Raw genomic sequence first — 27,580 nt, 5'->3', positions numbered from 1 at the left:
GTTTCAATAACGTCATTTCACTTTGATATCACTGATCTAAATGGTGAAACTGAAACTTTTTCAAAACTCTTCTCCCTGGATATGAGATTCTTACCTCAGTATCTCTGATGCATATAAATACAAGGGCCTGGATTATGCAATGCATGAGCTTTTACTAGAGCACATCCAAATAAAATCCTAGTGGACTTCTGTCACAAAGATTACACACCTTCATATCCAAAAAATGAAAAAAGGAGGGGGAGCCCTGAACCCTGATGAAGCAGAGAGGTTGGTTAGTGGAGGGAAAGTGGTGAAAATGCAACTAAAGTCATCACTATGGTAATTTAGTGGATCTATAAGAGCCTGTTGGACTGTTTCTCCCACTAGAGGATTCAGTGTTTGTCTGCATTTGCGTCGAGTCAATCTATACAATTTTTTAAAATTAATTTTAGTTTTCAAATTATGGATGATTTCGGGTGACAAGTGGAGAATGGAGAGTCTTATGTGTCATAACGGCAAATATAAAAGGTACTGTTCTGATGTAAATTCAGCGCTGCGCTGGTGATCAAGTGTTGGATGTGTCGAGGATTCTCGCTGGTGTATGAAAGCACCTGAATGTATGATCAACATGTCGGTGATTGTTATTCACTTTACCCGTATGACATTTTTAACAGAGTAAACAGACGTAATCGTTAGGGGACAGAAAATGAGGCTGGAAGATGGGGAAAAAACTATAATATCTATAACACCTGTGCATGATAAAAACAGGAAAGCCTGTGATAGCAAGAGGTTTAAAGGGAGGAATGAGTAAGTGGATGAGTGTTACATGCATACTGAGCTGCATTTTAAAGAATGTGGGCACTGCTCTGATGGGGTCGTCAGTATTCTTGTCACACCCAAGGCCCTATCCATTACAACTCATTACCAGAGGAGAGAATGAAAGAGAGGAGACTGCTGGCTGCTGAACCTCCAGAATCTACCAGCTGGGCAGGTGTCAGCACCACTAGCATGGGTCCGGGGATGATCCTACAAAAAACTAGACAGATGGCAAAGTGATCAGATAAGCAATATAGGCGACAGCACGAGTCATTGCACGCACGAATGGACTCATTTGGTTATTATGTAAATCTCACACATTTTGTCCCTAAAGGGGTAAAAGATGCATATGTTTACTTTTACAAGAAGTAATCCTAAAGTTAGGCTGGACGGAAAAGTGGAAATAGAGCGATATGAAATGCAGTAAACCTCCTGGCCACTAGGGAATGATGTATCCAATTTAAGGTTGCTGAATTAGACATTTTAGTCAGAGTGAGAAAAATCCAATTCATACTGGAAGGACAAAATAATTTTAGATTATTAGGGTTACAGAGAAGTTTAAATGTTTTAAATGATTTACATATTATGAGAATAAAGTTGTTCTCTACCAAAAAGGCCATAAAATCACAAGACATAAGTTGAAATTTTAAGAGAATAAAGTCCTATATTATGACAATAAAGTCAGAATTATAATGAAATTAGGAGAAGGCTAATGATTTGATCTGATTTTGATTTGACTGATTGACTTCAATTAACTATATGCGGCATTCACACCACACACAATGCAAATATTTGGATCATTTGTGTCGTTCTACATGTGAAATGGTACCAGCAATCTTTACTCGGTTTACTGACGGGACCGTTTAGGTTTATTGGTTCTATTGGGTTTATTATAGGGACTCACCTGAGTAATGCAACCAACACCAAGAGCTCTGGTATTCCTCATTCAGACCAGGAGAAATGTATGATTTTATCCTTGAAACTTCACAATTTTGTTCTCATAATTTTATGAATTTATTGTAGTACTATAATAATTCTTATTTATGTGTTAGTTCTTACACTATTGCAACTTGATTCTTGTAATATTTTGTCTATAGTGTAATCTGAACACGCTGCTGTTGCAAATGTCTCAGTGTTTAAAGGAAGATTTTCATTAAGTAGTTTCTAACAGTTTTTTTTTTTTTGCACCTGAACCAACCATGCAGGCATAAACAGAAACCAATAACATTCAGGAGAGTTTGTGCACCTGAAAGTTTAACCTTGGATATCTCTCTATAAAACTCTGTTTGCAGAACTCTGAACCAGACAAACAAACACAATTATCCTGATTGCTGGAACTTCAAAGCTGAATAGCCACCTCTGTCCTTTAAGCAAATGGAGAGCACTTTGCTAATAAAAGCAGGAGGAATCAACCTTTTCAAAACACCCACCTCCGTCTGAGCACATAAACAACAACACATTGCTCCGGAATTAATAAAACCCTCATTATAATCTCGAATAAAAAGAGATAATACCGCGAAGCCTCGTAATCATCACAAATTAGAGGTATTAAGTTTTTGAGATGCTATTGATGGGTTCATTGAATCCATCCTGGTCTGTATGGGATACAGCTTAATCATACACAGTGGTAGGTGAAACCTGCTCTGTTCAACACATTATTACCCTGAGAGCTCTTTTTCATCTACACCAAATCATGCTGATGCATTGCAAATGAGACGGCGCGAAGGGAAGGACGCCAAAGTGAGAAAGATGCACTCTTCCTCCGACTAATTATACTGCTGCAACAAACAAAATGAAAGCACTGCTGTTATTTTTCCATCCGATTGGTAAGTAATCTGCGCCCGGGCAATTGATTATTTCTAAAACTAAGTGCAGTTCTTTGTGCAGCATCCAGTCCCACATGTTTACAGTATGTGCATGCAGGGCTAGTAATCACCACCAACACTCCCCGAATCGACATCTGACGAGCTCCTGTCAATGAAAAAGTGAATTAACGATTCCAGAAGTAACCAGTAACACAATGGACTACTCAGAAATAAATATCAATGAAAAGACAATGCATGTGTGTGTGTGTGTGTGTGTGTGTGCGTGTGTGTGTGTGTGTGTGCATGATTGTATTTTTTAAAGTGCTAAGTGCATGCAAAAAAATTATTTGAGATTACAGGTTTGGTGAGGATATGATGATGAAGAAGACAAGCAGTAAGTGTGGGCAAAGAGAAAGGAGAATGCAGGGCAAGTCAGGAAGAAGAAGAGACAAGGGTGACCAACACTAGCAAAGCATTTGTCACCATTGGTTCTGATTTAATGCACCTTCAATGTTACTCAGTCAAGGAGAGACGAATGCATCTCTCCTTGGCTGCAGAAGAAAAGAGTATCAGAGCGTGAGGAGAGGTCAAATATGGGAACAGAGGCTGGGGTATTTAACATGACGGGTTTATATGTGTTGGGATGCAGGAAGAACAAAAAGTGAGTGTCAGGGAGGTGGGAAGGAGGGAGCAATAGAAAGCGGTTAGATATTACAGTCAAAGCTCCTGGGGAATGTTTACTGAATTTAATAACTCTAAATGGCATCACTTTATTGGATTTACGGATGGATGTCTCTTATTCCCTCACTTTGCTTCTCTCTTTCTATCTTACACACACACACACACACACACACACACACACACACACACTCTCTTATACCCTTAACCTACAACAATTACCATGGTATCTATTGGGACGGCTTTATGACATGATATAAAAATATGTAAAGTTCTGTAAAATGTTTGCATGTGTCACAGGGTTTTTGCAGATGTAGCTAATGCTAAGAGCATGTAGAATGAGTGATGATGGAGAAGCTGAATAGGTCAACCATCATATACTGGGATGGTAAATGGTTGTTGTGGCCATATCATTTCAATGTTTGGATGGTGCAACAACACAAGTATGTGAAAAGTTAAACTGTATACAGATGACATCTTCTTGTATCTCACCTGTTGTGCTTGCAGACCACCAGCTTGTTAGCTAGAATCACTCAATGCAGTGGTGACACATGTTACCTTGTTCAATTTAAACAACCAAAGGCAGCATTACACAATTTATGTGCAAAAAAAAAAAGTCTACCAAAATTCTCAGTATGCTGTATCGTATTTTATATAATACAAACAAAATTTAACCATATGCTGATCAGGACAGGGGACAGAAACATAACAAGATCATATTTTTTCCAGCTATTTTGTCCATTTGCTAATTTTAAGGACTATGAGTGATGGCCAAGAAAGCCTTCCTGCTGTTTAACAGATGCAGTCTCCATAAAAACCCATGAGTCACTTGTGCCCACTGTGCAAAGAACTGCAGCTACCCAAACACACACACCCACACACACAGATATGCATGAGATTACAGGCAGAGAATGACAAAATAATCACAATCAGTCTTTTGCATGCAACCACTTTAAAGACAAGTACTTCTAGAAAAGAAAAAGCTAGCATTCACGACAGGTTTCCTGAATACTCTTATGGACAAACATAGAAATTCGCTGAAACCCATGTGTGCGTAACCATACAGTACATTCATGAAGATAGAAAAATAATTAAAGTGCGACAGAGCCCCAGTAGAGGCACAGCATGGTCAGGCAAGACCTAATACACAAACACGCACACATTCTCACACTGTAGAACATCTTGTTCATGACTGACACACAACCTAAATGACCCTGAACTATGTTGACCGGTGAAATCTGGCATGATGCAACAAGAAGGAAAGCAGTGAGAGAGAAGGAACATGACAGAGACACAAACCAGGTCAGTATTTATTTTTTAATATGACGCCATCTGTTTCTTGGAAACACACAAAACTTGTGTCCACACGCTGTACTTTCTGCAAAACCATTGCATTAATGTGACAAAGTTGCTGAATGCACATTTTTCAGTCCACATTTAAAATATTTAAAATTCTACATTCTTTAAAATCTTGTTTTCATTGGCACAAAATAATCCCCATTGCTCTGCTGGCGCTTAAAACCTCTACAGAGAACCTCCATGACTTTAATTTTGCAGCTTTGTTCAAAATGTTTAAACTACATCCTTTATTAAATCTCTTTTGTAGAGGAGCAATGCCAGGTTTCAACTTTATGTAATGAATTCATTTCTATTACAAAAATAATATCTTCCCTTTGGTTAATGGAAAAAATGTGAATAAAATCCACCCTGCAAGCCAGCGCTGCCCAACCTCAGGCACTGTCGCTTAAGAGTAACCCCTTATGTTATTCATGAGTATGTCTACAGGGGCTAAACAAGGTCAGAGTGGATCAGATGATGGAGCAGAGGCTAGCGAGGGCGAGATAATCTCAACACAAGTAAAACATGAAGAGCACATCAGGGCAACATGAGGCATATCGCACAAGGTCCATCATCGTGATGATAGAAAAAGCGAATCATGTCTTTCCATGTACAAGGTGTCAGTTTGAGCCCTCACAAATGGCTGTCTTTCTGCTTGGCTACATACAGAGGTGTTCACCGAGTGTTCTACGCCTGATTAACACAGATGAATATTTCATTTTCGAAGTCCAGCTGCTCCTCATCTGCAGGTCGCTCTCCCGAGGCCGCCACAGGCTACGAAGCCTCGCAATTACAGCACGGCTAACACACGCACAAGAAAAAGAAATGTGCAGACGTTTCTGTCAAATTTAATTAGGGAATATACAAATTTGAGGGATCAACGTCGTATAAACGTTTGATCCATGTCGTAAAACTACTACATTATACGGGTAAGTGCAATGTTTGAGATGTACGGTGAATACTTAATGCTTCCTCTATACATATCTCATATTCGAGCCTGCATGTCTGCTCACTGGGGAGTTTTGATGGTATAGTATTCGTCCCTCCTCTTCATCATTTCCCTCCTCTCCTATGCCAGTTCCCAAGCTTGTCTTCTCCTGCAGTGATTTCTACCCCATGGGGAGGCAGCTCCCAGCCTGATGGGGAGTGTCACCGCCTCATCTCACAGCGCATTTTTCACACACTTGTTCTCACTCTTTTTCACACAAACACACACCGTGCATGTGCTACTATAGACACGCCTCGCACGTTTAATGTCCTTGAAGTGTGAAAGCGCTGGGATGGCATTTCTTTCTTCATATTCCTCTACATGAAGACGAGCATTTGGAAACCCGCTGTGATACAGTATGCAATGTGTGGTTCTGTCTTTAACCTGGAAAGATAAGACACTTACGATTTCCTCTCAGATTTTCCTATGCAAAGGCGGGGGGGGGACGGGACTGAATACCTTGGGTTTTTTTTATTTAACTTTAGCACACATGCTAATTCTAAACACTCGTGGCATGCCATGGCAGGCATTTGAGAGAATAGCAATAATGATAATAGAAAAGGAGATGTGTGATCTTATTTGTCTGACTACACTAGAGAAATAGTCTCATGTAATAATATGACAGCGAGACCTTTGAAACCCAAAGCCAGGTGACATCTCTTCAAAAAAAGCACCCCATTAATTAAAATCCACTTAAGGACACCTAGTTTTTTTTTCCCAAACGCATCAAAAAATTGATGCGTCTGGAAAAATATGTAAAATGAAAAGGAAGTATGACTGCAGATAAATCCAGTCTGGTCTGGAATCCCAACTGACATCATGAGAGGAGGGCAAATTTTGGCCAAGTACCAGAGTTTCTGAAGAAATTATCACGGGTAATTATGACAGCCAAAAGCAAAATATCTTCAAATGGGAAGCAATGTGAACCGAAGGCAGAATTTAGTCCAAATCAATATGTCATGATATAAATTAAAAGTCTTTTCTGTCTTCAATAATTCTGTGAGGTAATGATCGTTGACTAATCGATTTGTTCATCCCATATAGTAGCAGTTCAGAACAGAAATCTATCCAATTACAACTGTAAACAGTGCCAAGAACTCCGTTGAGGTCAAACACCTGAAACGCCTCTTCTAGCTCTCACTGCACACATTACAGATTGGATTATTGGATTATACTTCATTAAACCGTCATTTGAAGATTTACGTGATGGATTTTGTGGTTTTCCATCTCTGTTGGCTCAGATCCTTTACTCTGTTGGCAGCACGTCTCTGTTTGATGTTTTACGTCGTGTCGTCTTGCCCTGTTTGGGACTGCATCAACACCACCGCTCGACAAAACTGCGCTTTAAAGATCGTCTGCACTGAGAGTCTTATTTCTTTGTTTATCCCCAACACGTCTTCTACATTTCAAGTCATTTTCTTGGTAGTTTCCATGCCAATATGAAAAAACACATGGCGTGTTTAGTCGACTCAACCAACCCTGCTGTGTCCATTTCTTTGACAGCTGTTCTGCGTGACTGACTAGAAATTGCTTTCTTTGTTTGATGTATAACTTTTTAATCTGTCAGAATACTGAATCTTCAACTGTTCTTTTGTGGTAAGTACTCTTTATTTTTCCGAACCCTGACATTGAGAAAAAGCTAAATAAAATAATGTTTCAGCCAAAGCCCAGCCTTTGCCGCATCACAGAAAAAAAACAACATGCTGTGGCCAATAATGCAGGGATGGGGATTCAGCGTCATGTGTAACAGCGAGAAAAGACTTGGAAATATTTGAAGTGACAGACTGGAGACTCGGGATTCAGTTTTTTTTCACAGTATGCCGACAACACAATGCAAACCTGTCAGCAATGACCTGAATAACCAGCCATCAGCAGAAACAGTAGAATTGAACTGACGTACAGATAAACATCAACACCAACACAACCGACAAACACCTACCTGTCGTTGTCGATGCTCCTGAAGCCGGGGAGGATGTGTCTGAAGCTGGAGTTGCGGTCAAGTTTGGGTTGACTCTTGGTGCGTTTTATCGAGCCCTTTAGCCGTCGACTAAGAAAACCCTGTATGAGAAAGAATCAATAAAGCGTGTCAACGCTAGTTTGGGAGGAAGATCTCGATAGATGTCAATCACCGAACTGAACTCCGCCATGGGACAGAACATATTAATATTGAATATTACAATCCAGGGCCTAAATTCTCTGCTGCAGAATGTCATGAATAGTTAAAGGGTAATAAATGAGTAAAGATCTTATCAGAGTGAGGTTTGTGTTTACAGATGATAGAAGTGAACACAAGGTCAAACACAAAATATTCCCCGAATAGAGAAGTACAAAATACCAAAGCCTTATCAGATTCCCAAACAGTACAGACACAATCACCCGGGAGATAATAAAAATGCAAACATATACACACCCCTTTATTAGTTCTCTCATTTTTCCTTTTGCCTCGGCCTGCGTGTTCACTTCTAACATCTGCAGTCACACTCCCCCAAGCACCTTGCCATCTCCATGGCAACTGTTGGCTGGCATTAAGAACGAGAGAATACTAACAAATGAGATGTGCTACAAATGTGGAAGGCAAGTTTATTAAGAGACAAAAAAACCCCCAAACCCTGTACATTCTGATGCGGTGAAGAGGAATCAAAAATGAGAGGATCAAGAGAAGAATGAGAAAAAAGGAGATGATGGGGCAACAGCATGAATGAGACGCAACTTAAGAGTGAGCAGATGTGGCAGGGAAAGTATATAACTAAACGAATATATAAGTCGGTTCAGGTTCAGGCGTGGTGCTCAGTTCCCATCATGCAACAAAAAAACTGACTCATGGACTGTTTTAGGATGGCGGTAACTCTTCCATCCTCTGAGATGCCTCGACCTTCATATCATTCTAAGGTACACACGCATTTCAGAAGACGGTGATAAGCAACACATGCTGAAAACACCTTCCGTCCCAGTCAGGCCATTAAGACACCTGTATAATTACCACCTACTGTGAATAGGTAGCCTCGGGCAAAGACGGAATAAGGATCATAATTAGTGAGTGACTTCCAGACAGCATGCCAGCTGATCACAGAGGAGCTGCAGCATCCTGATGAACGTCATTAACAAAAGCACTTTGGGCTGCGAACAAAGACTCGCTAATGTATATTTCAAAGTGCGGCAATCATGGCGGCGTCTCACTTCGGTTGGTGTGGGCATATGTGACTAAAAATAAAATCTGTGTTCAAATCTTTCTAAACAGCTATACGCTTATTGCGAGTGGGAGTTTGAGGTGCATTCAGACTCAAACGGAGTGTGCCCATCTTTAAGTTCTCTTGAGGAAAATTTCCATGACACAACAAGTTTCATAACTTGTTCTATATAATTAGAAATGCAAGGCAGAAAGAAGTTGCAAATGTTTGCACAGAAACTCCCACAAACAGAGGCATTTTCACATAAATATTCCTAATCATAGGAAGAAATCCATGTTTGGATTTTGGCATCAAATTGTTCTGATGATATTGGAGCATTTGCAAATTGGCTGGACTTCAGTCCTGTGCAGGAAACACATCCGTTTTGTACATCATTCAGTGGGATTGCATGGGCCCAAGAACACAGTAAACTACATTTTTGTTCCATGTTATATTGGGTCAGTAAAGAAAGCCCTGAAAGCATTTTAGATGTGCTGTATGGATACAGACAACAGCTTGAAAGAATCATATTTCGGAAGATATTGAACCCTTATAATGGCTTCCTGTCTCATTAAAACGATAAAATTCCCAAGGGCAAGCAATTCTCATTAGCAATTCAGCTCAACTGTCTCACAGAACTTTGTTTTTGGTTTCAAGTAACATGTACAGGCTGAACAAAAAAAAATCCTTTCAAATGAAACAATAACCATTTGAATTAAGAGTCATGGGAATCTAAGTTGCGTAATGTAGGCTCAACTGTTGCACATACACTATTCATTTGAGGTCATTAATGCTTCTGATGCATCGACTTTGACCATTGTCTAGATTTTATTCAAATAAAAAGTTTCAGTTGCTAAAGAGGGGTTATAAAATAATTTCACATCAGTCACGATCAGATATTAATTAGGCATGGATTACTTCTGCCACCAGCAGACTGCTCAGGGGCTAGTGGCTACATGATCAGGGTTACTTGGAGGTGACACTTCCTGAAGTCGATATTCACTGCATAAATACATCATACACTCCACATGCATACGTACAGTATGTGGGAGCGTGGGCATTTGGTTTGACGAGCCAGCCCCATTTGAAACAAAGACGAACATGAGACAGACTCTGAAGGAGAAGGAATATTGTTTTCTCCGATTATATTTAGCATCTGCGATCAGCTCCTTCAAAACACACAGCAACGCTTTTAACCGCTGCGTGGAAGAAAAACACCGCCATAACTTGTCCCCGCAGGTGAAATGATTAGTGGCTGAGTTCTGTTTTTATTTCTCTCCTTCCCATGATGAGTAGATTGACAACAGAAACACAGAGAGTGGAAAACAGAGATCTCAGGCAAAACTATTGATTCTGTGATCATGTAGGACCACTTGTTCCGCCGCAGGAATGTGACATTATGAAATACTCTTCTCTAATTCAGCCTGTCAAAGCTCTACAAGAGATTTTCTCCAAGTTAAAGGTCGGCAGGCGGGAACGGCTGATTTTCTCTCTTACAGTCAGTCGGTAAGGATGACTGATGCCTATATTAACACCAGATTAAACCCCAAAAGAAGCACACTCTGGGAGCATCGCAAAAAATATATCAGCATTTAAAATCGGCTTCAGCACCTGCTCGGAGGAGCTGATCGAGAGAGCAAGGTGAAAAAAAAAAAAAAAAAAGCAGGAAGGGAAAGGAGGAACTGTAATTAAAGAGTGAGCATGGAAATTTTAAAAGAGCAAGTGTCAGACGGGGATGAGCTGCAGGTGGAGGCTAAATGCAACAATCGAGCACAATGTGGAGAAAGCAGAGCATGGGTTGATAGGAAAAAGGCAACAGAACAAAACTACACGGGGAGCAGTGAGAAGGAAAGCAGAGCAAACGCGTGACAACTTCGCAGACGCATTAAGGCTCCAAAGACGTTCAGCATCGGCATCGGACCGAATTAAACCGAGAGCTGAAACAAAAGGCGGTCAACTACATGATCAGATCTCCTCCTCCCTGTGGTTTACGTTCTTATCGACTCTAGTTCGTATTTCCATGTGGCACCGATCGTTCGATATCAAACGAAGACAGACATTTCCTGACAACTGAAATGCATGCAAAAAAAAGCCTGATCTCCCAAAATGGGCCCTGGTGGTGACACATCACACATCTCATGTCATTCTTTTACCGTGAGTAAAATAACAATATGCTGGAAAAATACCTGTAATGAACAGTTAACCATTAAATAGAGGACGTGAACATCTCTCCATTAATTAATGTTTGCTTGGGCAGAAACACAATTGGTTTCGCTGGCCTTACACACAGATACATGATAGGGCTATTACAGTCAGAGGGACCTGACAGGGGGAATTACGTCGTCACATGTTAGCGTGGTTACGCCAATGAGCTCCAATTACTTCACATTGCTACGGGTGACAGCTAATTAGCAGAAGGACGGGATGGAAAAATCTGATTCACGCATCCTCCGAGGGGTGAGGGTCTCTCCTATACTGAGCCGCCGAAGGCTCTGAGAGGAAATGTGACGGTTGTGGAAAACGTGTTTGTCTCGGTTACCTCGATCACAACAAAAACATACGTCGTGCGCATGTCTGTGCGTAATTGGAATGTGTTTGTGTGTGTGATTGCATAACAGTCCAGCATTCCTGATTGTAATCTCAAGCCTGTCCAAGCTCATTACATCAGCTCGAAAAAAGACGGGTCCGTTTTATCACTTTGTTTTCTTGTTTTCACAAAATTTAAGTAAATGCAAAAAGTTTTTTCGATATCCGTAATTAGGGCTGATAGAATGAGAAGGCGGGGCAATCAGCAGGGTGTTCCCATCTTCCACATCAACCCGTAACCTGATGAAAACAAGAGACATGTCTGTCCAATTAGGACCCCCTGCTTTTTTCTTGGGGGGGAGTCAGAGAGAGATTGGATGAGGACTTGAGTCACAATTGAGAATAAAGCAAGCCAGTTACCACAATCAAGCAGGATGTGACAAACTTTAAAAGGTTTGTTTGTCGCCTTTTAAAACAACTAAATGACAAACAACTACCAAGTTGTAAGTTTTACATTAATGTGCAACATTTTATTCAATTCCTGATTGGCTCTGGGGGAGAAAAAAAAAGGTTTTATTTTCCTGGTTAGAGATAGTTTCTGAGCTATTGCTCTGTGAGAAGAGCTGCCGTGTTTGTGCGTGGCATCCGCTGCTGTGCGCAGACATGGAACGTTGTCTCTGCGAAGAACATGAGAGAAAAATATTGTGACAGATTTAGCTCAAGGCCTAGGAGGAGTACTTTAGATGTCACCACAACTCTCTTTTCACTGGAGGGAGAAAAGCGAGAGGTGGTTTGTCATTGCTAAAAGTGGTGGAGATGCAAGAGAGGATATGATCTCCTGCCTGCATGTGTTCCTGTTTGTATTTGTTGTGTATCAAATTGTCTCTACCCACTCCCTCTATCCTAACACTGCATTGTGTCTCCCACAACTCTATGTTTATCCATTTCATCTACTGGTATCTGATGTATCCACTGAAGAGAAATCTTATTTGTATCCATCAGGACTTGATGGCAAAGTGGGGAACTTGGTTAGCTGTGTTACGACTACAGGCCAGTAGGTGGCAGCAGAAGAAAAAGTGCAGGAAAGTATTAAAACATGACTGAGGATGTCTTCTTTGTGCAACATGACACTACTGTTCAGCAGTAAGACTACAGAAATAAGTAAAGTGGTCGTGTGATTGAGTCTGGATGACTTTGGTGCGGTGCTTCAGCTTCTGAAGCGACACTTAATCAATATTTAGCCCAGCTATCTGACCTTTTCTGTCTTCGAAAAGCATTTTATTCTTTTCTTTCGGTTTTAAATCTCTCTAAATCGACTCACCGATTAAATTGTCAGAAGCTCAATTCTTATTCTGCCTTATGAAAAAAAAAAAAATCAGTCTAAAATAAGAAAGGACAAACAGCCTGATCAGAAAAAGAACAAACACACACAGCAGGTAGGAATTCAGAATCTGCCGGAACAACATTTCCATTTTCTTTTATATGACCGGATCTCTGAGTCATCGAGCTGTGGTAATTTTAAATGTGCAACTCCTTTATTGTCACTCTGCAGGTGGTCCAACACCCGAGGGTCCTGCCTCCTTATACTTATTTATTTATTTATTTATTTATTTACTGTAGCCTGAGAAGCTTTCTCAACTTTTTGCAGAGGAGACAAAAAAAAACTTTCAGGGGCAGCTCTTGAGTGCTGAAGAGAGCAAATTGTGACAAGAACAGATGACAAGATTTTATATTTGGAGAAAGAAAAATTTTTTTTTTCTTCTAGCCTCTATCTTGCCCAGTTAGGTTGGAAGTTAGCGTAAAGACGGCATCTCGTTTGTATTCGACTGCTGAGCCCTGCTTTTCCTGACATCAAGTGTTTACAGTTCAGCTCCAGGTCGCCATCTTCGCACTTATTATTTATCCGTGGAAATATGCATTGCTAATTGCTAATTAGCTTTAAATTGATGACTCATGGTGAGACTTTTGCTTCATTAACTGGATGTTTATCTATTGAATTAAACATGGCAGAATGCATACAAGATTTTAATTAGAGCGCCATGACAGACAACGGGTTACTCCCTGTGTGTGTCGGATGCAGAGGAGAGGTGATGTTCCTTTTGGTGAGTTGAGTGGGTTGCTTCTGCAGGTGATGTACATAATGCATGTTAAAATGCTCAAGTGTCATGCATTGACGTGTGTGTGTGTGTGTGTGTGACAGCCGCTGGATGACAGCGTGTTCGATATAAAAGGCAGATGTGCAGACGTGTGATGTGTAGCTGTCAAACATCAAAGGCACCATTCCAACATTTGATGGAATGAGTTTGGGGGTTGGAATGAGTCCATCTGGACACCAGATCGACCCTGTAAGACAGGGTGAGACGACGCCAGGCGGCACACCACGTAGAGATGACGTGTGAAATAGACTCACAGTACTCACGGTGACTCTGAAAGGTGTGGCGGCGGTGGGCGTGGCCTCCATGGTGGGCGTGGTCTTGTCCGAGGAGTTGCCTGGCACGCTGCGCCTCCGCCCCGTCCTCTCCGGAGGAGACTCTGGAAACAGAGCGAGACCGTTGATGTGTGAAGCTCTAAAGAGTTCAACTGTTCACTTCCTTTAGCGACATTTAGCTTAGCTTAGAATAAAGACAGCTCAGAGTGGTAGTTCTTATATTTTTAGGAGCGGCACGTTGACCTGGGTTTAATCCAGAACAAACAGTATGTGACCTTGACCTTCACCTGGACGTTTAAAGCATTCAACATCAGTACATGGAGTGCAGATCAAATGCAAATTGAGCGTGAGAACACGCAACCACAGGCGATTATCACGTTAACACTGGACTCTTTACTGTACATTAACCGTTCCTCTGTGAATGGAACAATGAGTCAATTCAGGTCCTTTCAGCTGCATTCCATTCTTGATTTCCTTATCCTTACCCTGTTCACAGACCTTATCTGTTCTCTCTTTATGTCATGCTCTTTTTCTTATTGTAGACACAGACCATCAGATCGCTGCAGAAAAACAAAACGGTGCATGTGAGTGGAGCGGATCTGGACAAGTCCAAAAGGAATGTGAAAGACGTGGATCACACATGTCTCAGCAGACTGCAGCTAGCCATAACAGCTACAGAACATGCCATCAACACGCTAAGTGAGTAAGAGAACCGCAGATGACCCCGTGTAGACAAGATGTAACTTCTGGTACACGTGTGTTAGTGGGTCAGACACTGATCTGTGCTGTTAATGAGGACGGTCCTTCATGTAATAATATTCATGACTCTTCAGTTGATATTAATTGAATTAACATTTAATGTGTGGCTACTATGAATGAAAATCCTCTCCGTTCCTCCCTCCCTCACACTTCACTACATGTTGAAGCAGGTGTTTGCCGCTTGAAGATAGGGTAATTCAATAATTTTGGAGTTGAGATGTAACATGATGGTGGAGTGAAAACGTAACAGAGCAGGAATTTTCTAGAGAGAATTGTAACTACAGCCATCACAGATGATCAAAACAATCTGTATCAATGTGGGAAGTGACAGAAACATACTTCCATCTTTACTTTCATGTCTGTTTCAGCTGTTTGATGACTGAGTGCCACTTTGGTCATTATTAATAAGAGTATAAAATAGATGGAAAAAAACAGGGGTGTATGACAAATAACCTCATATTTCTAACTGTGACAGACCCAATGCGACATGCAGCGGTGAATGAACTGAGCCAAGATCTTAACATATGGTCTAAGGCACATGTGTCAAACTCAAGGCCCGGGGGCCAAATGTGGCCCGCCACGTCATTATATGTGGCCTGCGAGAGTATAAGTCAGTGTCTAAAAATGAATAGGTCAAAAGTGTGCTTTGACCATAAACTACATTTCCCACAATGCAGTAATTAAGCCCATTTAAAAATTGACAAAAACGTTTTGAACAAAGTTAATGTCCTAAACTTGTGTTTGATGGAATTCTGTGGGTTTCATAATGCGACAAAAGAACAACAGGGAAACCTAGATTTTTCTGTGCAACTGTAATGTTTGTAACTTGAATAAGTAATAAATTCAGAGTTATTTAACAATAAGGAATAGTTACATTTATTTTACATTATATTGAGTTACATTTAGTTACATTTATAAGTTACATCTGGCCCTTTTAGGACAGCCATTATGCTGATGTGGCCCTCATGGAAATGAGTTTGACTCCCCTGGTCTAAGGGGGTAAAATGAGGATCATTACGCTGGGAACTTTCTGCATCCCTGCTGAATGCTCATGTAATCATCACATTTGATGCGTAACATCGCTCAACTCCAAGTTATTAAATGTTGTGAATAACCTCGATTAACACGGCACCTCACAGATACGAAACAATTATTTAGAACTGGAGAATATTTAATATAATTTAATTCTTCATCAGAACTCTGGATATTAAACTTGGGTGTGTTTTGAATATGGTAGCTTCTTATATTTCTCAATGCTTTCTCAATTCAATTGTAAAAGTGAACTAAATTGACTGGGCTACATTTGACAAATTAATCCATGTAATGAAAGCCACGCCACCGACTGCAACCAACTTTTTTTATTGTAGAAAATGAGGCTTGATAAGGGGCCATTGAAATAAATGAGGACTACAGGGATCAAATTCTCCAATGATATTACCAAAGCCTGAAAACTTTCTGTGCCGCACGCAATATTTGCATATAAATCATCTCTAATAAGCCAAACAAAAAGTACACACACTTGACTTTGTGGGGTGTTTGTGTGCTCAACTATTCTATTAGCTCATCAAGCTGAGCTGTGCAGAATTAGCTGTCTGCTGTTTAACAGGTCGTTCGACTGAATTAGCGCGTGCTGTAATTGAAGAACAAATGGAGGAATGGCTGGTCCCACACTGTGCAGAGCGCTGGCTCACATCCCGACCGACACGACTCCGAGCCCGACATTAATGCATCTGGCATCAACAAATGGCACAAGAAGAAACAGAAAACGCTCTGACGGGGAGCGGACGTAATCTGTTGTTACAACAAACCCATAAAACTGAAACCCAAGAAAATTAGGATTCTCCGAGCAGTCGTTCATTGTTCTGTGGAGGTCAAGAGGATTTGATTTCAAACTAACTCAGCCTCTGCATCAGAGACATATTAATCCTGTCTTGGTTTATATTCTACAGGTGGCTTAAAAGGCTATGTTTTAGCAATTTCAACATCCCTCTATGAGCAAACGGATAGAGGACTCAGGAGGTGACTGACGAGAGCGGGTCCAAATAAAGCACTAGGCCAGAAGGCTTTTGAAGGAGTTTCTTTGTTAAGTTGCAAGGCAAAATGAAAGTCAAACTGAAATGCATGAACTTATAAAAGATCTCCCAGTGGATTATAGCAGCAGCATCAGTTAAATATGGACCATCAATTGCTTTTTCCACTTCACCTGACAAAATACGAGGCTCAAATGATAATATTTTTATGTGTGGAGTCATGTCATGTCAGTCTCATTTAATTCCAAACTCATACTGTAGCAGTCAAATCCACGATTTTGTGAGTTAAGTTTGATTCAAAAATGTGTTCCAGTGTCCAGACTTAAAATATAGACATACATTTTGTCAAAATATAAATGTGTGGGTTAATCAATGGAGCAAATGAATTAAAAACTAATATACCAATAGAACATTTCAAAAAAGGTAAAAAAATAACTCTATCTGCCTTCATCGCCGAGATGTTGTGGTGGTATTTAAATATTGTTGTCATGGCAACAAGCATATTTCATCCGCTAAGGTCCAAAAAGCATCCGGGGAAGAGAGATTGTGTGGTAATTATGAGCACAGACCGATTTTAATCAGGAGCATGAAGTTCTGCTCCTCTCCTCTATGAAACTTGGGTGACTCTGCTCCTCCAGTCCTGCTGACTCCTTACTGTAAACCGTCACATTTCTGCACAGATGGCCGCCACGAGCACTTAGAGGAAAACTCACGCGCACAAATCACTTAGATGTGAACTAATTGCCGAGTGCACGTCCACATGTTTTCACCATCTGCATGTAATGCATCTCTACAAATACATGGAAAATTACAGACAGACACTCCTGCGTCTGAATCCAACCCTCTAACCAGCAGCAAACACATTTTAAAAGACATTTGGTCTTAATAAAACTTCAATTAAAACACTAAAGTAAAATATAAAAGGGCTCTTTTGTACGACATGTGGTAGCTGGTTTCATATTGTTGAAGCTTCCTGTTTAGGGTCTGCTGAACAGCTGTGGATCAGGACATTTGGGAAATGTGAAGGTGGATGTTTGCTTGCATCTTGAGTCCAAGGATCTAATTCTAAGGTCAATTACAGGGTCAGAGTTCAAACAGGCAGCTGTTGTCTCTAAAGGTGACGCACCTCTTAACTTTCCGGATGCCTTAAGGTCTATTTATTACACCTTAAGCTCGAGTTGACTCCCTGGATATGATTTCATTCTCATCTTTATTATTTGCCTTTTCTTCCTTGACTTGCTTATATAACTTTTTTTTTTTTTTTGCCTTTGCTAATAGACTTTCCTCCCTCCACGGGCCTCCGATAGATGCTCCCTTCTGAATTTTCTTATTGTACCGTCACATCTTTATCTTCATCTAAACATACTGCATTCTCATCTGATTGAAATCACCTCTTCATCGCACGTACAGTACCTTCTTTTAACTCTTTCCAAAACACCTACCGTTCAGGGCAGCACCTCTATGCTCATCTGTTATTGTCAACAAATGACTTTAAAGGAGGGAAAATATTTATTTAACATTTAACAAAACTCAAGCTGGTTGATAACATAGCTTAGCATAAAAAGTGGAGGCAAGGAGGAAACATGCAGTTTCCTACCAGCTCCTCCTTAGCTTTTACGTTAAAAAGCTGGCCTTGTTAGTTTGATCTATCATCCATTTATCAATCACTATATTATACTTAATTTTATCTTCCTTCCTATTAACATGGGTCAGTCAGCACATTTCCTTTGTGTTGCCCAACCAGGCAAGCTCCATTCAATGACCGCTATCCGCTAACCTTCCTTTCCTCTAAGGCCTCACCAACACAGGATATTACAAACTGAAAAATGACTGCAGATGAAGGTGTGGGAGGAAAAGCCTCTCCTATATGTGAACATTTTCTGTGATTGTCAATGTTCTCAAATGTGGTGAGACAAACAGGATGAATGCTTGAACTGTGCAGACATGCTGTGCCGGCAGTGCATCGCAAACACCGTTGACTGGAATGAACATGAAAAATGTTTTGCATAAGGACTTCTGTTTGCTGTGCAAATGTGTCACGCTAATATAATAATAGGTGACTTTCTCCGAACAAATTGTTCTTTTTTTTTTTTTTTGCCTGGAGTGATGGGCTTTGTGTTGTTTTATCGCTGGAGGAGCTGGCTGAGCTCAGGGGCTCGATGATGAAAGAGGAAACTCACAGAGGTTGTTGTAAGCAAGTTGTTGTTGCACGGGGAATTTAATCTGCCTACAAATGATAGCGACATGAACACAGCAGTCAGTATCTACACTGTACTGCTGATGTTACACTAATAATCCCTTTGCTGAGGTAGACCTTTTTGTTGATGATTCTTTGCACATGAATAAAAGCAGATTTTAACTTTGCCACTGAAGATGATATTTCTATAATTATATATTGTATATTATGATATCATATAACACTAAATGCATTTAACTGTACATGCTGCACTGCAACATCAAATCAGATGATCATAAACATGTTTCGCAAAGAGTTTTGTGACCTGTGTCAGCCCGGGACATAAAAACAGCCAATAGCATTTAGCAGCTAATACAAATAAAAAATCAACAGAACACAGAAAATGTAGAGAGGGGTGTTAGCTGAGATGCTACTGTTGCTACTACTAAGAACTTATAATTTATTATTTATAAGGAATCATAATTCCATTTTGTCCAATTTTGAAACTCATCTGTGCACATGTTGTCGCATTTATGCATTTAAAGCTTTCAGAGTAAAATACAGCTGCATACTGAGAATAATAATCCAATTTCAGGCATATCATGTGATCCAAAATCATATTTGCTTACTGTTGTTTGCATATGTACATACCCATAGGTGAATAAAAGAGCAACTTTTATCTCACAGTCCAGACTGGTAAATACGCTTTACATGAGCATGATATTGATACTGATGTGACATAAATTGGGGCTGATTGCTTAGAGATAGAAAAAAAACAAATATAACACTGATGGAATTGATGATATTTTAATTTAGTTCCAGTGTGGTACCTCTTTCCTCTTAGGAATAATCTTTAAGACAACACTGAAGTATAATTATCGCAGTCATCACTCATTTATGTCAGGTGAGATGACGTGCCAGTGGAAAGTACATCTGATTATTATTATTATTATTCAACTCCTTAATTAAAGCTGACACAGATTAATTAAAATTTTACCTATTTCTGAATAAACAAAAAATACATGTGCCCTGTTCTCACGCTTTACTTCATCATCAAGCTATGGAGTTTATTATTCATTAAGGGGAGCCGACAAAAATTACCCGCTGCATGTTTAAAAATGTATATTTGAACAAGGTAGGAAAATAATCCCGAGCTCGGCGAGTTAATGAACAGAGAGCTGAGTACAGGATCTTGTTAGCGATAGCAGTACAGGTCTGAATTTCAAGAAGTCTGCACCCTCTGGGCTGAGAAAGAGCCTCCATAGCGTTATGACAGGAGGGAAAATGAGAGGCGAATCAAACGCACACATATGCACACACATCCTCTGTGGGCCAGTGAAACGTGCAAAAAAAAAAAAAGAAAAAAAAAGAAAAGCACAAGCTGTCAAGCTGTGTTTACCGTGTTCTTTCTACCTGAAGGACTATCATCCTCCCTCCTTCACAAATACGTCTCTCTTCTGCTTTCACCCTCAATTTTAAGACGGCTAGAAGATATCTTGACAGCTGATAATGCAGTAAAAAAAAACAAAAAAACAACTATCCATGGAATAAAAACTGCAAAAGGCAATCAAAGAACATCTGCAAGAAAGTTTCTTTACTTTCCCCTTTTTGTCAGCGACGATAGCCTTATTAGTGGGATATTGGACCCTCAGATGGAAGGTGAACCATGTAATGGAGGTCACGGCGGATGATACTGCAATACCAACGCATGTTTGAATGGCTTTATGGCTTAGTGTAAAAGCGTGCTGGAGCTGAAGTGCTAGACAGGACCTTTTTTTCCCCTTGTTAACACTGAATTGCGAGGATATTGCTGGACTTTTGACCTCTGAGATGACGTATTTGTCAATGGTCTGATAAAGACGTGTTTCTATGTCTCCTTGGTGAGACTCTGTGGACACAAAGGACTTCAACCACTGGTGTCTATACAGTCGTCCCATTTGAACAAAATTGTTTCCTGTCAAAATCTACACTTGATTAAGTTGTATTGAGAGAGAGAGAGAGAGAGAGAGAGAGAGAGGGTCTGTCTGGTTGGTTATATCACGTTAGGTTGTCTGCAGTGTTACTGGAAGGTAGAGGAGAGAGATGGCGGAGGGGAAGAGTGGGCTGCGGATTGAGGAAGTTTGTGTGTGTGCAGCGGCCAAAGCAGCAGCAGCATTTCTACTACTACCAACGGAGATCCTACCGACTTCAACAGCACCGTGCAGATAAGAAGCAAACACCCTGTGTCAAGTGATAATGCTACCAAATAGGAGATCACAGCTCTCCGAAATATTGTCATCCATATTACACATGCCTGATCATCAAGATCTGTTTTCAAAGACGGTAGATGAAATACTTAAAATTTGCTTAATTACATGTTTTATACTGTCCAGATCTTGCAATTCAAACAAACAGGAGCAATCACTAATCAGACCCAAAAGTGTGTTAGAGAAAGGTTACCATCTACTTTAGGCCCAATCCCAACCCGGCCTTCATCTTATCCCACTTGTGTGTTACTGTGTGAGTTAGTGTTAACCGTTTCTATGAAGGATGACAGAACAATCCCAGAATGCTTTGCAAACACAGCTGTGAATGACAGATGGCTACCATTTCGTTTCTCTAAATTTTGGGTCTGACTTTCCAACTTTGACTCTGCGTGTCAGTTTACATCAGCATGTGAAAATACCTGCTTGCTTGCAGATATTACATGTTGTACGTTGACGGAGCGTTCAACAGTTGTGTAGCTATTTCTCCAAAAGTGTTCCCCAGCTCTGGTTTGAAATCTGAGTTGATATCCATTGATTAAAAAAAGGATCAGCCGGCACCTGTTCCGTTGTTATTGGACTCGGAGGGCGATCAGAAGCAACACGTCATCTGTCTCATCTCCGTGATTCACCAATCCGAGAAAGGATGGTGTTCCAGGACAGGCTTCAGGGATGAGACAGAGATCAAGAAGTAATCCTGGGTTAAACTTTCAGATGATGCGCTCAGTTCCAGCTTTCACTTCATTGCTTTATTGCAATATGAACTGTCCCTGCTCTATGTCTCATATATCCGCTTCCTGTAATATAATCTCAGAGGCAAACTTCTCATCCTACAACACAGAACCCATGGAAGTACTTCTCTCTTTGGTACATTAGGTGACATGGATGTGGGTGCATGCCGTCAAAATTAAGGTGAAAACGATCAGATGGAGGTTGCATGAGTTGATTAGGAAAGCCTTTGTTTAACAAACAGAACAACCTTCATCTCAGCAGGAAGCACAGCCATGAACGGCAAAACAGATCAAAGGGCTAATCTGTTTTCAAGAAAACAGGAAAACTGACTCAAACTTGCTGTCAAGTTCAGATTCTGAAACCGACTCCGAAGCACTCACAATTCACTCGTGTTAATATTAGTTAACTATGAGACATTATTAAAAAGTCTTGTTTCCACCTGTCCTGTGTTTGAGTATACAATGTCTTAGGACACAGGAAACTGACTCATTGGGATCTGACTGTGTTGCTTCGCCAGGTTTCCATTCATCAGCCTTTCTTGTGCCCTCACTTCCCAGCAGACACACACACACACACACACACACACACACACACACACACACACACACACACACACACACACACACACACAAATCTGATTTCAACATGAACTACTTGACAAAATCTAAGCATGGAGCCCAGATCAAAAGTGTTTCTTGGTAATGACTTGTACAGAATGTGATAATGTGCACTGACAGTCGGTGTTACTGTGTTATTGGGCCCCTACCGAGCAGTTCCAACAGTTATTTTCTTCACCGTTGTTACATAAAGTAAGTTATTTTATTTCTGATTAATACTTCTACTAAAACAGTCAGGATCTACAGTCACTGCAAAGAAAACCTTTATCATGCTTTTATTTTGTAAGACCGGCCACAGGACGTCACCAACAGGCCCACTGTTGGTGGTGTAGTTAAATATCCGCTCTGCGTTCACCTTTTATTTTCTATATTCTCTTCTATTTTTTCCTTTCACCTCCTGTGAGTCTTCCTCGTTTTTGCTGCTGTGTTGTAAAAGCCCACCTTGTGCAATACCAGGATCCACATGGAATCAGACATGACCTGACTTGTGCTGCAGCTGCTGGTTCATCCTCCAACATTTCATTTTGATGTTTTATCAATCAGATATGTTGAGCTGCAAAGCACCAAAACTTTGAAGGCGGTTTTAAGCCCTGGGTAAAGTGAGCATTTACCTTCTGTAGGAAAGTTAAATGAGAAGATCAATAAAACTCTGCCCACATACTAAAACCGGGATCTAGGGAATGGTTAGCATAGCTTAACGTAAAGACCTGAAGAGAGGAGCAAAGTGATATTTTGGCTCTGTCAGATAGTAATGATGCAAGCACAGAAAAACACTATTCTTTTTTACCTTTGGATTTAGCCAGGTTACACGTTTCTTGTGAAGCTAGGCTAGACTACCCGAATGTCAGCTCTAGCTGCTAAACCCAATAAACGAAGGGAGATCATAATCATATACTCATCCAACCTCCAGTGGAGAATAAGTCTTTTTCATACAATGCTTAACTGAGATTAAAAATGTTTTATTTTAGGGTGAGGGTTGGCATTAGCTGCTCCCTGAAAATGGCCTCGTGTCAAGATCTACAAAGTTCATATAGTCAGTCTCTCAGTTACCATACAAAACATGATGGTCAACATAAGCAGATTGACTTGAGTTGAGACAAGAAGTGCAAACTTTAATAAAAGCATCCAATTTTTCAGGAATAGTTCACTAACTTCCACACAGCTCTTCCATGGAGCCACAACAAAAGAGACGTGATCGTAAAAATGCATTATTCTATTTACGGTAAAGAGTATGCTTTGCAACACGAGGTATAAAAGACACCAACAACGCATGTCAGATCAAACAATACCACTCTGCCTTTCTCTACCTGTCTCTTCGACATTCTCTCTTTGAGATAAGCGCTAATTTTGTATGTAAATGTCACCAACTTCAGCAAAAAAAAAGGGGAAACGGTGACACCAGCGTGAAGCAAACTGATAGAAGATTTTCCATTAACTGATAATGACGCACCAACACGCTGAGGAAACAAAAACCCATGAGCTCATACAACTGTCACCTGATCTGTCCCAGTCGCTATGTATGTATCGGAATAAGCCACAGCGACTTCCTCAAGATTAAGTTGCAAATCAATGTACAGTTCGTGACGTGAACAAAAGTGCATTTTTTTTAAACCACGCTGCTGGGTTTTTAAGGTTGGCAAACATTTCACCAATATCACATCATCTAGCTCCAGGCGCATAAAAATGTTTACTCGGAAAATGTTTTTTTCCTCCACACATCCTTAAAATGATTCAGAGGAAATATATACATTCATGGTCAAAGATGAAATCACTGTTTATGTGTGTACATCTTGCAATGGTGATGAATATAATGGTGAAGTGAAATTAGAATTATTGGACATGTCAGCTGACAGCAGCCAACAGATGTAAAATGTCTGTTTTAGTCCAGTAAGTTGCATACCCTGCAAATCAAATTGAGGTACTCAGTTAATTTGGTTCATTTCAAAGCACTTAGATAACCTGGTTTCTGCGGTGGACTCATTTTATCTAAATCTTGCAAACAAGAAACTTGGAAAATCTTGATTTTCCTTGGAGAAATCAAATTTATTGGCCGTGCAACCACCGTTCAAATTACATGTTAACATTAGCACAGCTGCATGACAAAGACGTGCAAGAATCGATTTAGTTTCCAGGAGAAGGCAGACATAGAAACTGTGTGCACAATATTATTGCCTTGAAGTTTCTCCCAAACACGCTGCACCAACACGTGGAGCAGATCCAACATTAGCATTCATCTGGAGTCATTTCTGTGGCCACTTGGTGATTGCAAGTCTCTTTATCAGCTCTGTTTCAGTCTCCACTAATTTTTGAGAAAAAAATTTGTAGCGTGGGTGAAGACAGCTGCCTGCAGCCGGAAACAAAAATGATGAGAGAAGTCAGAGTCGGCCAGAACGATAGAGTTACCAGGCTATGAAAGGAAAAACCATGAGTTAAAAGAAGCTCTGTAGAGCTAAGGGGAACTGCATGGTTGTATAACGATCCTCAGTAGGTTCATCACGATGAGTGATTCCCGCTGTTAATATAAAAATATTGATTAAAAGCAACCGGATGACTAATACAACTCTGGAATATGAGTCACAGCATGAAACTTTAATTTAGACATATAAAAATAGACCTAGCCACGATCTGACTTCACAGACAGCTACACCGACATTCAATAACTCTCCAATAATCAAATGGCGATTAGGCCAAACGATCACCAAACTAATCCTGACAATTCACCCACTTGATATATGATGACTGGTATCAATTTGATGTCGTAAATCCGAAGCATCTCTCAACAAGCTTGTTACTACGACTACGGGAATCAAAGCCTGCATCTCTCTGCCTAATGGTCTTTTTTTTTCTTTGTGGACCGACCTCAGTCACCACCTCAATGTGTCTGTGTGTGTGTCTGTGTCGTTATAAAGTGTGTGAAGGTTTCTGAGAGAACAGCTTGCACTTAGCCACAAAGATCAAGGCAGGGTGTGTGTGTGCGTGTGTGTTCATGTGAGTGTGTGTGTTCTTTTGAGAACCGAATGACAGAGAGGGGAGGCTTCAAAGCTCCTCTTTCATCAGCTGGAGAACCAAAGTGAGACACACAGACCCGACATCTCCTGTTTATCCCTCTGCCACGACAGAGTCCCAGAAGACAATCTACTCTTGTTCATTACAAGTTATTTTTGTAAAAATACCTTAAGTTTCTGTGTCAGAAAAGTGAGACTAGTGTTATCTTGCCCCAGCTAATTGCCCCTACAATGTTTGCATTATAGTCATGGCAACCAACACCTTGACTGGTATGTTTGCAAAGTTTTGTTGGAATTCACTCAACAGGTTGAAGATTGCAAAGAGAGCGTACTTCTTCTCTCTTCAATCACGTGGCTGGAGCTAAACCTCGAGGGGAGACTTATCACGGTAACCTTGCAGTTCAAACACCGCCTCCAGCAGCAAGTACAGGGCAGAAAAGCAGTAAAGCGAGGAAGCGGAGTGCTTGAGGGCATGGGCCAACACAAAAGAAGTCGTACTTTGCAGAAAAGCAAAGTCTTATTCAAAACCTCTCTCTGTTGCCAAGAACAAATATTTGCAGACCCTTACAAAGTGGAAACCGAGCGGGTCGACTTCGAGCAGCAAGCTGTCAGGTCTTAGTGAGGGTGTCATCACCGTGTCAAAAGTGACGCCAAACTGTCATTTCACTCCAAAGAGCACAAACACAAGAGTGAACAGTGTAACCAAGGATTCCAAAAACAAGCTGACTAAAAAGGTAGAACTGAACACTTTCACCATATGCACTAAAAAGATTCCAAATTAAATTTTCATTGACCTGTTAGTGCAGCTACAGTACTTTAATCTGAGTTTTATGGAGTCTCGTGTATGTCTCGAGTGTCGTGTTGTGTACACGCTCAAAAATTGCTGCATGGTTAACTTTTACTAGCTGTTGTAGGTATTATTACCCCTGTTTGCAGACGGCCTGGTGCGACTGCGAGACCGGCTTCGCTGACGCTGCAGTCTGGACTTGCCCAGAAATCTGTAGTAGTACGAGGGTCTCCCCGATCCCTTCCTGGTCACCCCAGCCATGGTGGTAGTTTCCCCTCTGAAGCCCTCCAACGAGGAGCACTCAAACAGGTCCTCTTGCAGATAAAAATCCTGGCAATACTGTAACGGAGTTCGATTCTGTTAATCGCGAACTTTGCTGAAGACTTCTCTCACAGACGCTCGCAGGTACTTGAGTTTAGGCCGAGCTGTGATCAACTCCGCTCCATTGGGAAACCATCAAGCATCCACTTCTGTTTGATGCTTGTGTCCCGTCCTGCAGGCTCAGGCTTCTTGCTCCACCTTTGAACACTCCCCCCTCAGTGTTTCCCACAATGAGATCCCAGAGGCATGATGTCCGGAATACTGTGAGTGTGTATCCTGAATGACAGGAAAGCTGTTCCTGTTCTCTGTGCCAGAGTACACTAAAGGAATTTTATAGACAGTCAACCCTTCTGTTCCGTAAAGCGGGGCAGGAGGGTCTTGTAAAGAACTTACAGAGACCCAAGGATCCTATCTTCAACTTTGAGTTCCCAACAAAGCATTCCCTCTCTCTTGTCTCTTTCAGTAAAAAGTTGGGTTGATGGAAAAACACGCATAGAGGAGGGCTTCAGCGGAATGGAGTTACCCAGACCGTTATCACATCACAGAATGTTTTACTTCCCTCCATCAACACAACTAACACATTACAGATGCACAGATAACACGACATCTGCTGCAGTAAACAAGTCTGGCCTCCAAAAAAAAAAAAGAAAGAAAACCATCATCACCCCCGCCTGTTATTGACTCCAGATCCAGTCGCAGCTTTAGTCGCGTTCCTGGTTTTACAGCACTTTAATTTGTCTCCCCAGGCGAGAAAGGAACAGCGTAGGGAGTGACAGCCTATCAGAGGCAGATGTAAATAACCTGAGAATGTCAAACAGCCAATCAACACGTGCTCCGAAGAAGGCAGAGGGATTGTACTCAACCACCTGACGTAATGAAACACGATGAATTTACAACCTGTTGACTTCCAATGGGTTTTCAGGATATGATCCCAGCAGCAAATAACTGGGATAGTATTTAATGACATGGATGGAACAATAAAGTTAATAGAATGACTAAATCACATCAAGGGCATAAGACGTGGTTAGAAGTTTTGAAAAAGCCTCTACCTGCTTGACGGCTGATGATATTTCCAATAAAAGTCCCATCAGTTTTATTGGGAAAACACAAACATCATCATCTTCCAATGGCAATGATCAAACATCAATAGTACAGACAGAAATGGAGTTGAAAGAGTGGAAAAAA

General features: G+C 40.8%; 1 protein-coding gene across 5 annotated transcripts in view; it reads right to left on the bottom strand.

Moving 5' to 3' along the window:
* Nucleotides 1–27,580, bottom strand: part of LOC137608024 (disabled homolog 2-interacting protein-like) — a 100,796-nt gene that overhangs the window by 49,329 nt on the left and 23,887 nt on the right. For 2 of the 5 annotated variants that reach the window (XM_068333999.1, XM_068334002.1), the window contains exons 2-3: nt 13,708–13,829; nt 7,544–7,662 (exon numbers count right to left, since the gene is read on the bottom strand). In XM_068333999.1, coding sequence (XP_068190100.1) covers nt 7,544–7,662; nt 13,708–13,829 — 241 coding nt within the window. Of the gene's footprint in view, nt 1–7,543; nt 7,663–13,707; nt 13,830–26,211; nt 26,719–27,580 lie in introns of those variants that run through there. The other 3 variants (XM_068333997.1, XM_068333998.1, XM_068334000.1) reach the window with 3 other exon arrangements.

The sequence above is a fragment of the Antennarius striatus genome, chromosome 15 (genome assembly GCF_040054535.1).
Source record: "Antennarius striatus isolate MH-2024 chromosome 15, ASM4005453v1, whole genome shotgun sequence".
Classification (NCBI taxonomy): domain Eukaryota; kingdom Metazoa; phylum Chordata; class Actinopteri; order Lophiiformes; family Antennariidae; genus Antennarius; species Antennarius striatus.
The sequence above is the reverse complement of the archived record's forward strand: the minus strand, read 5'-3'. Positions and strand labels throughout refer to the sequence as shown.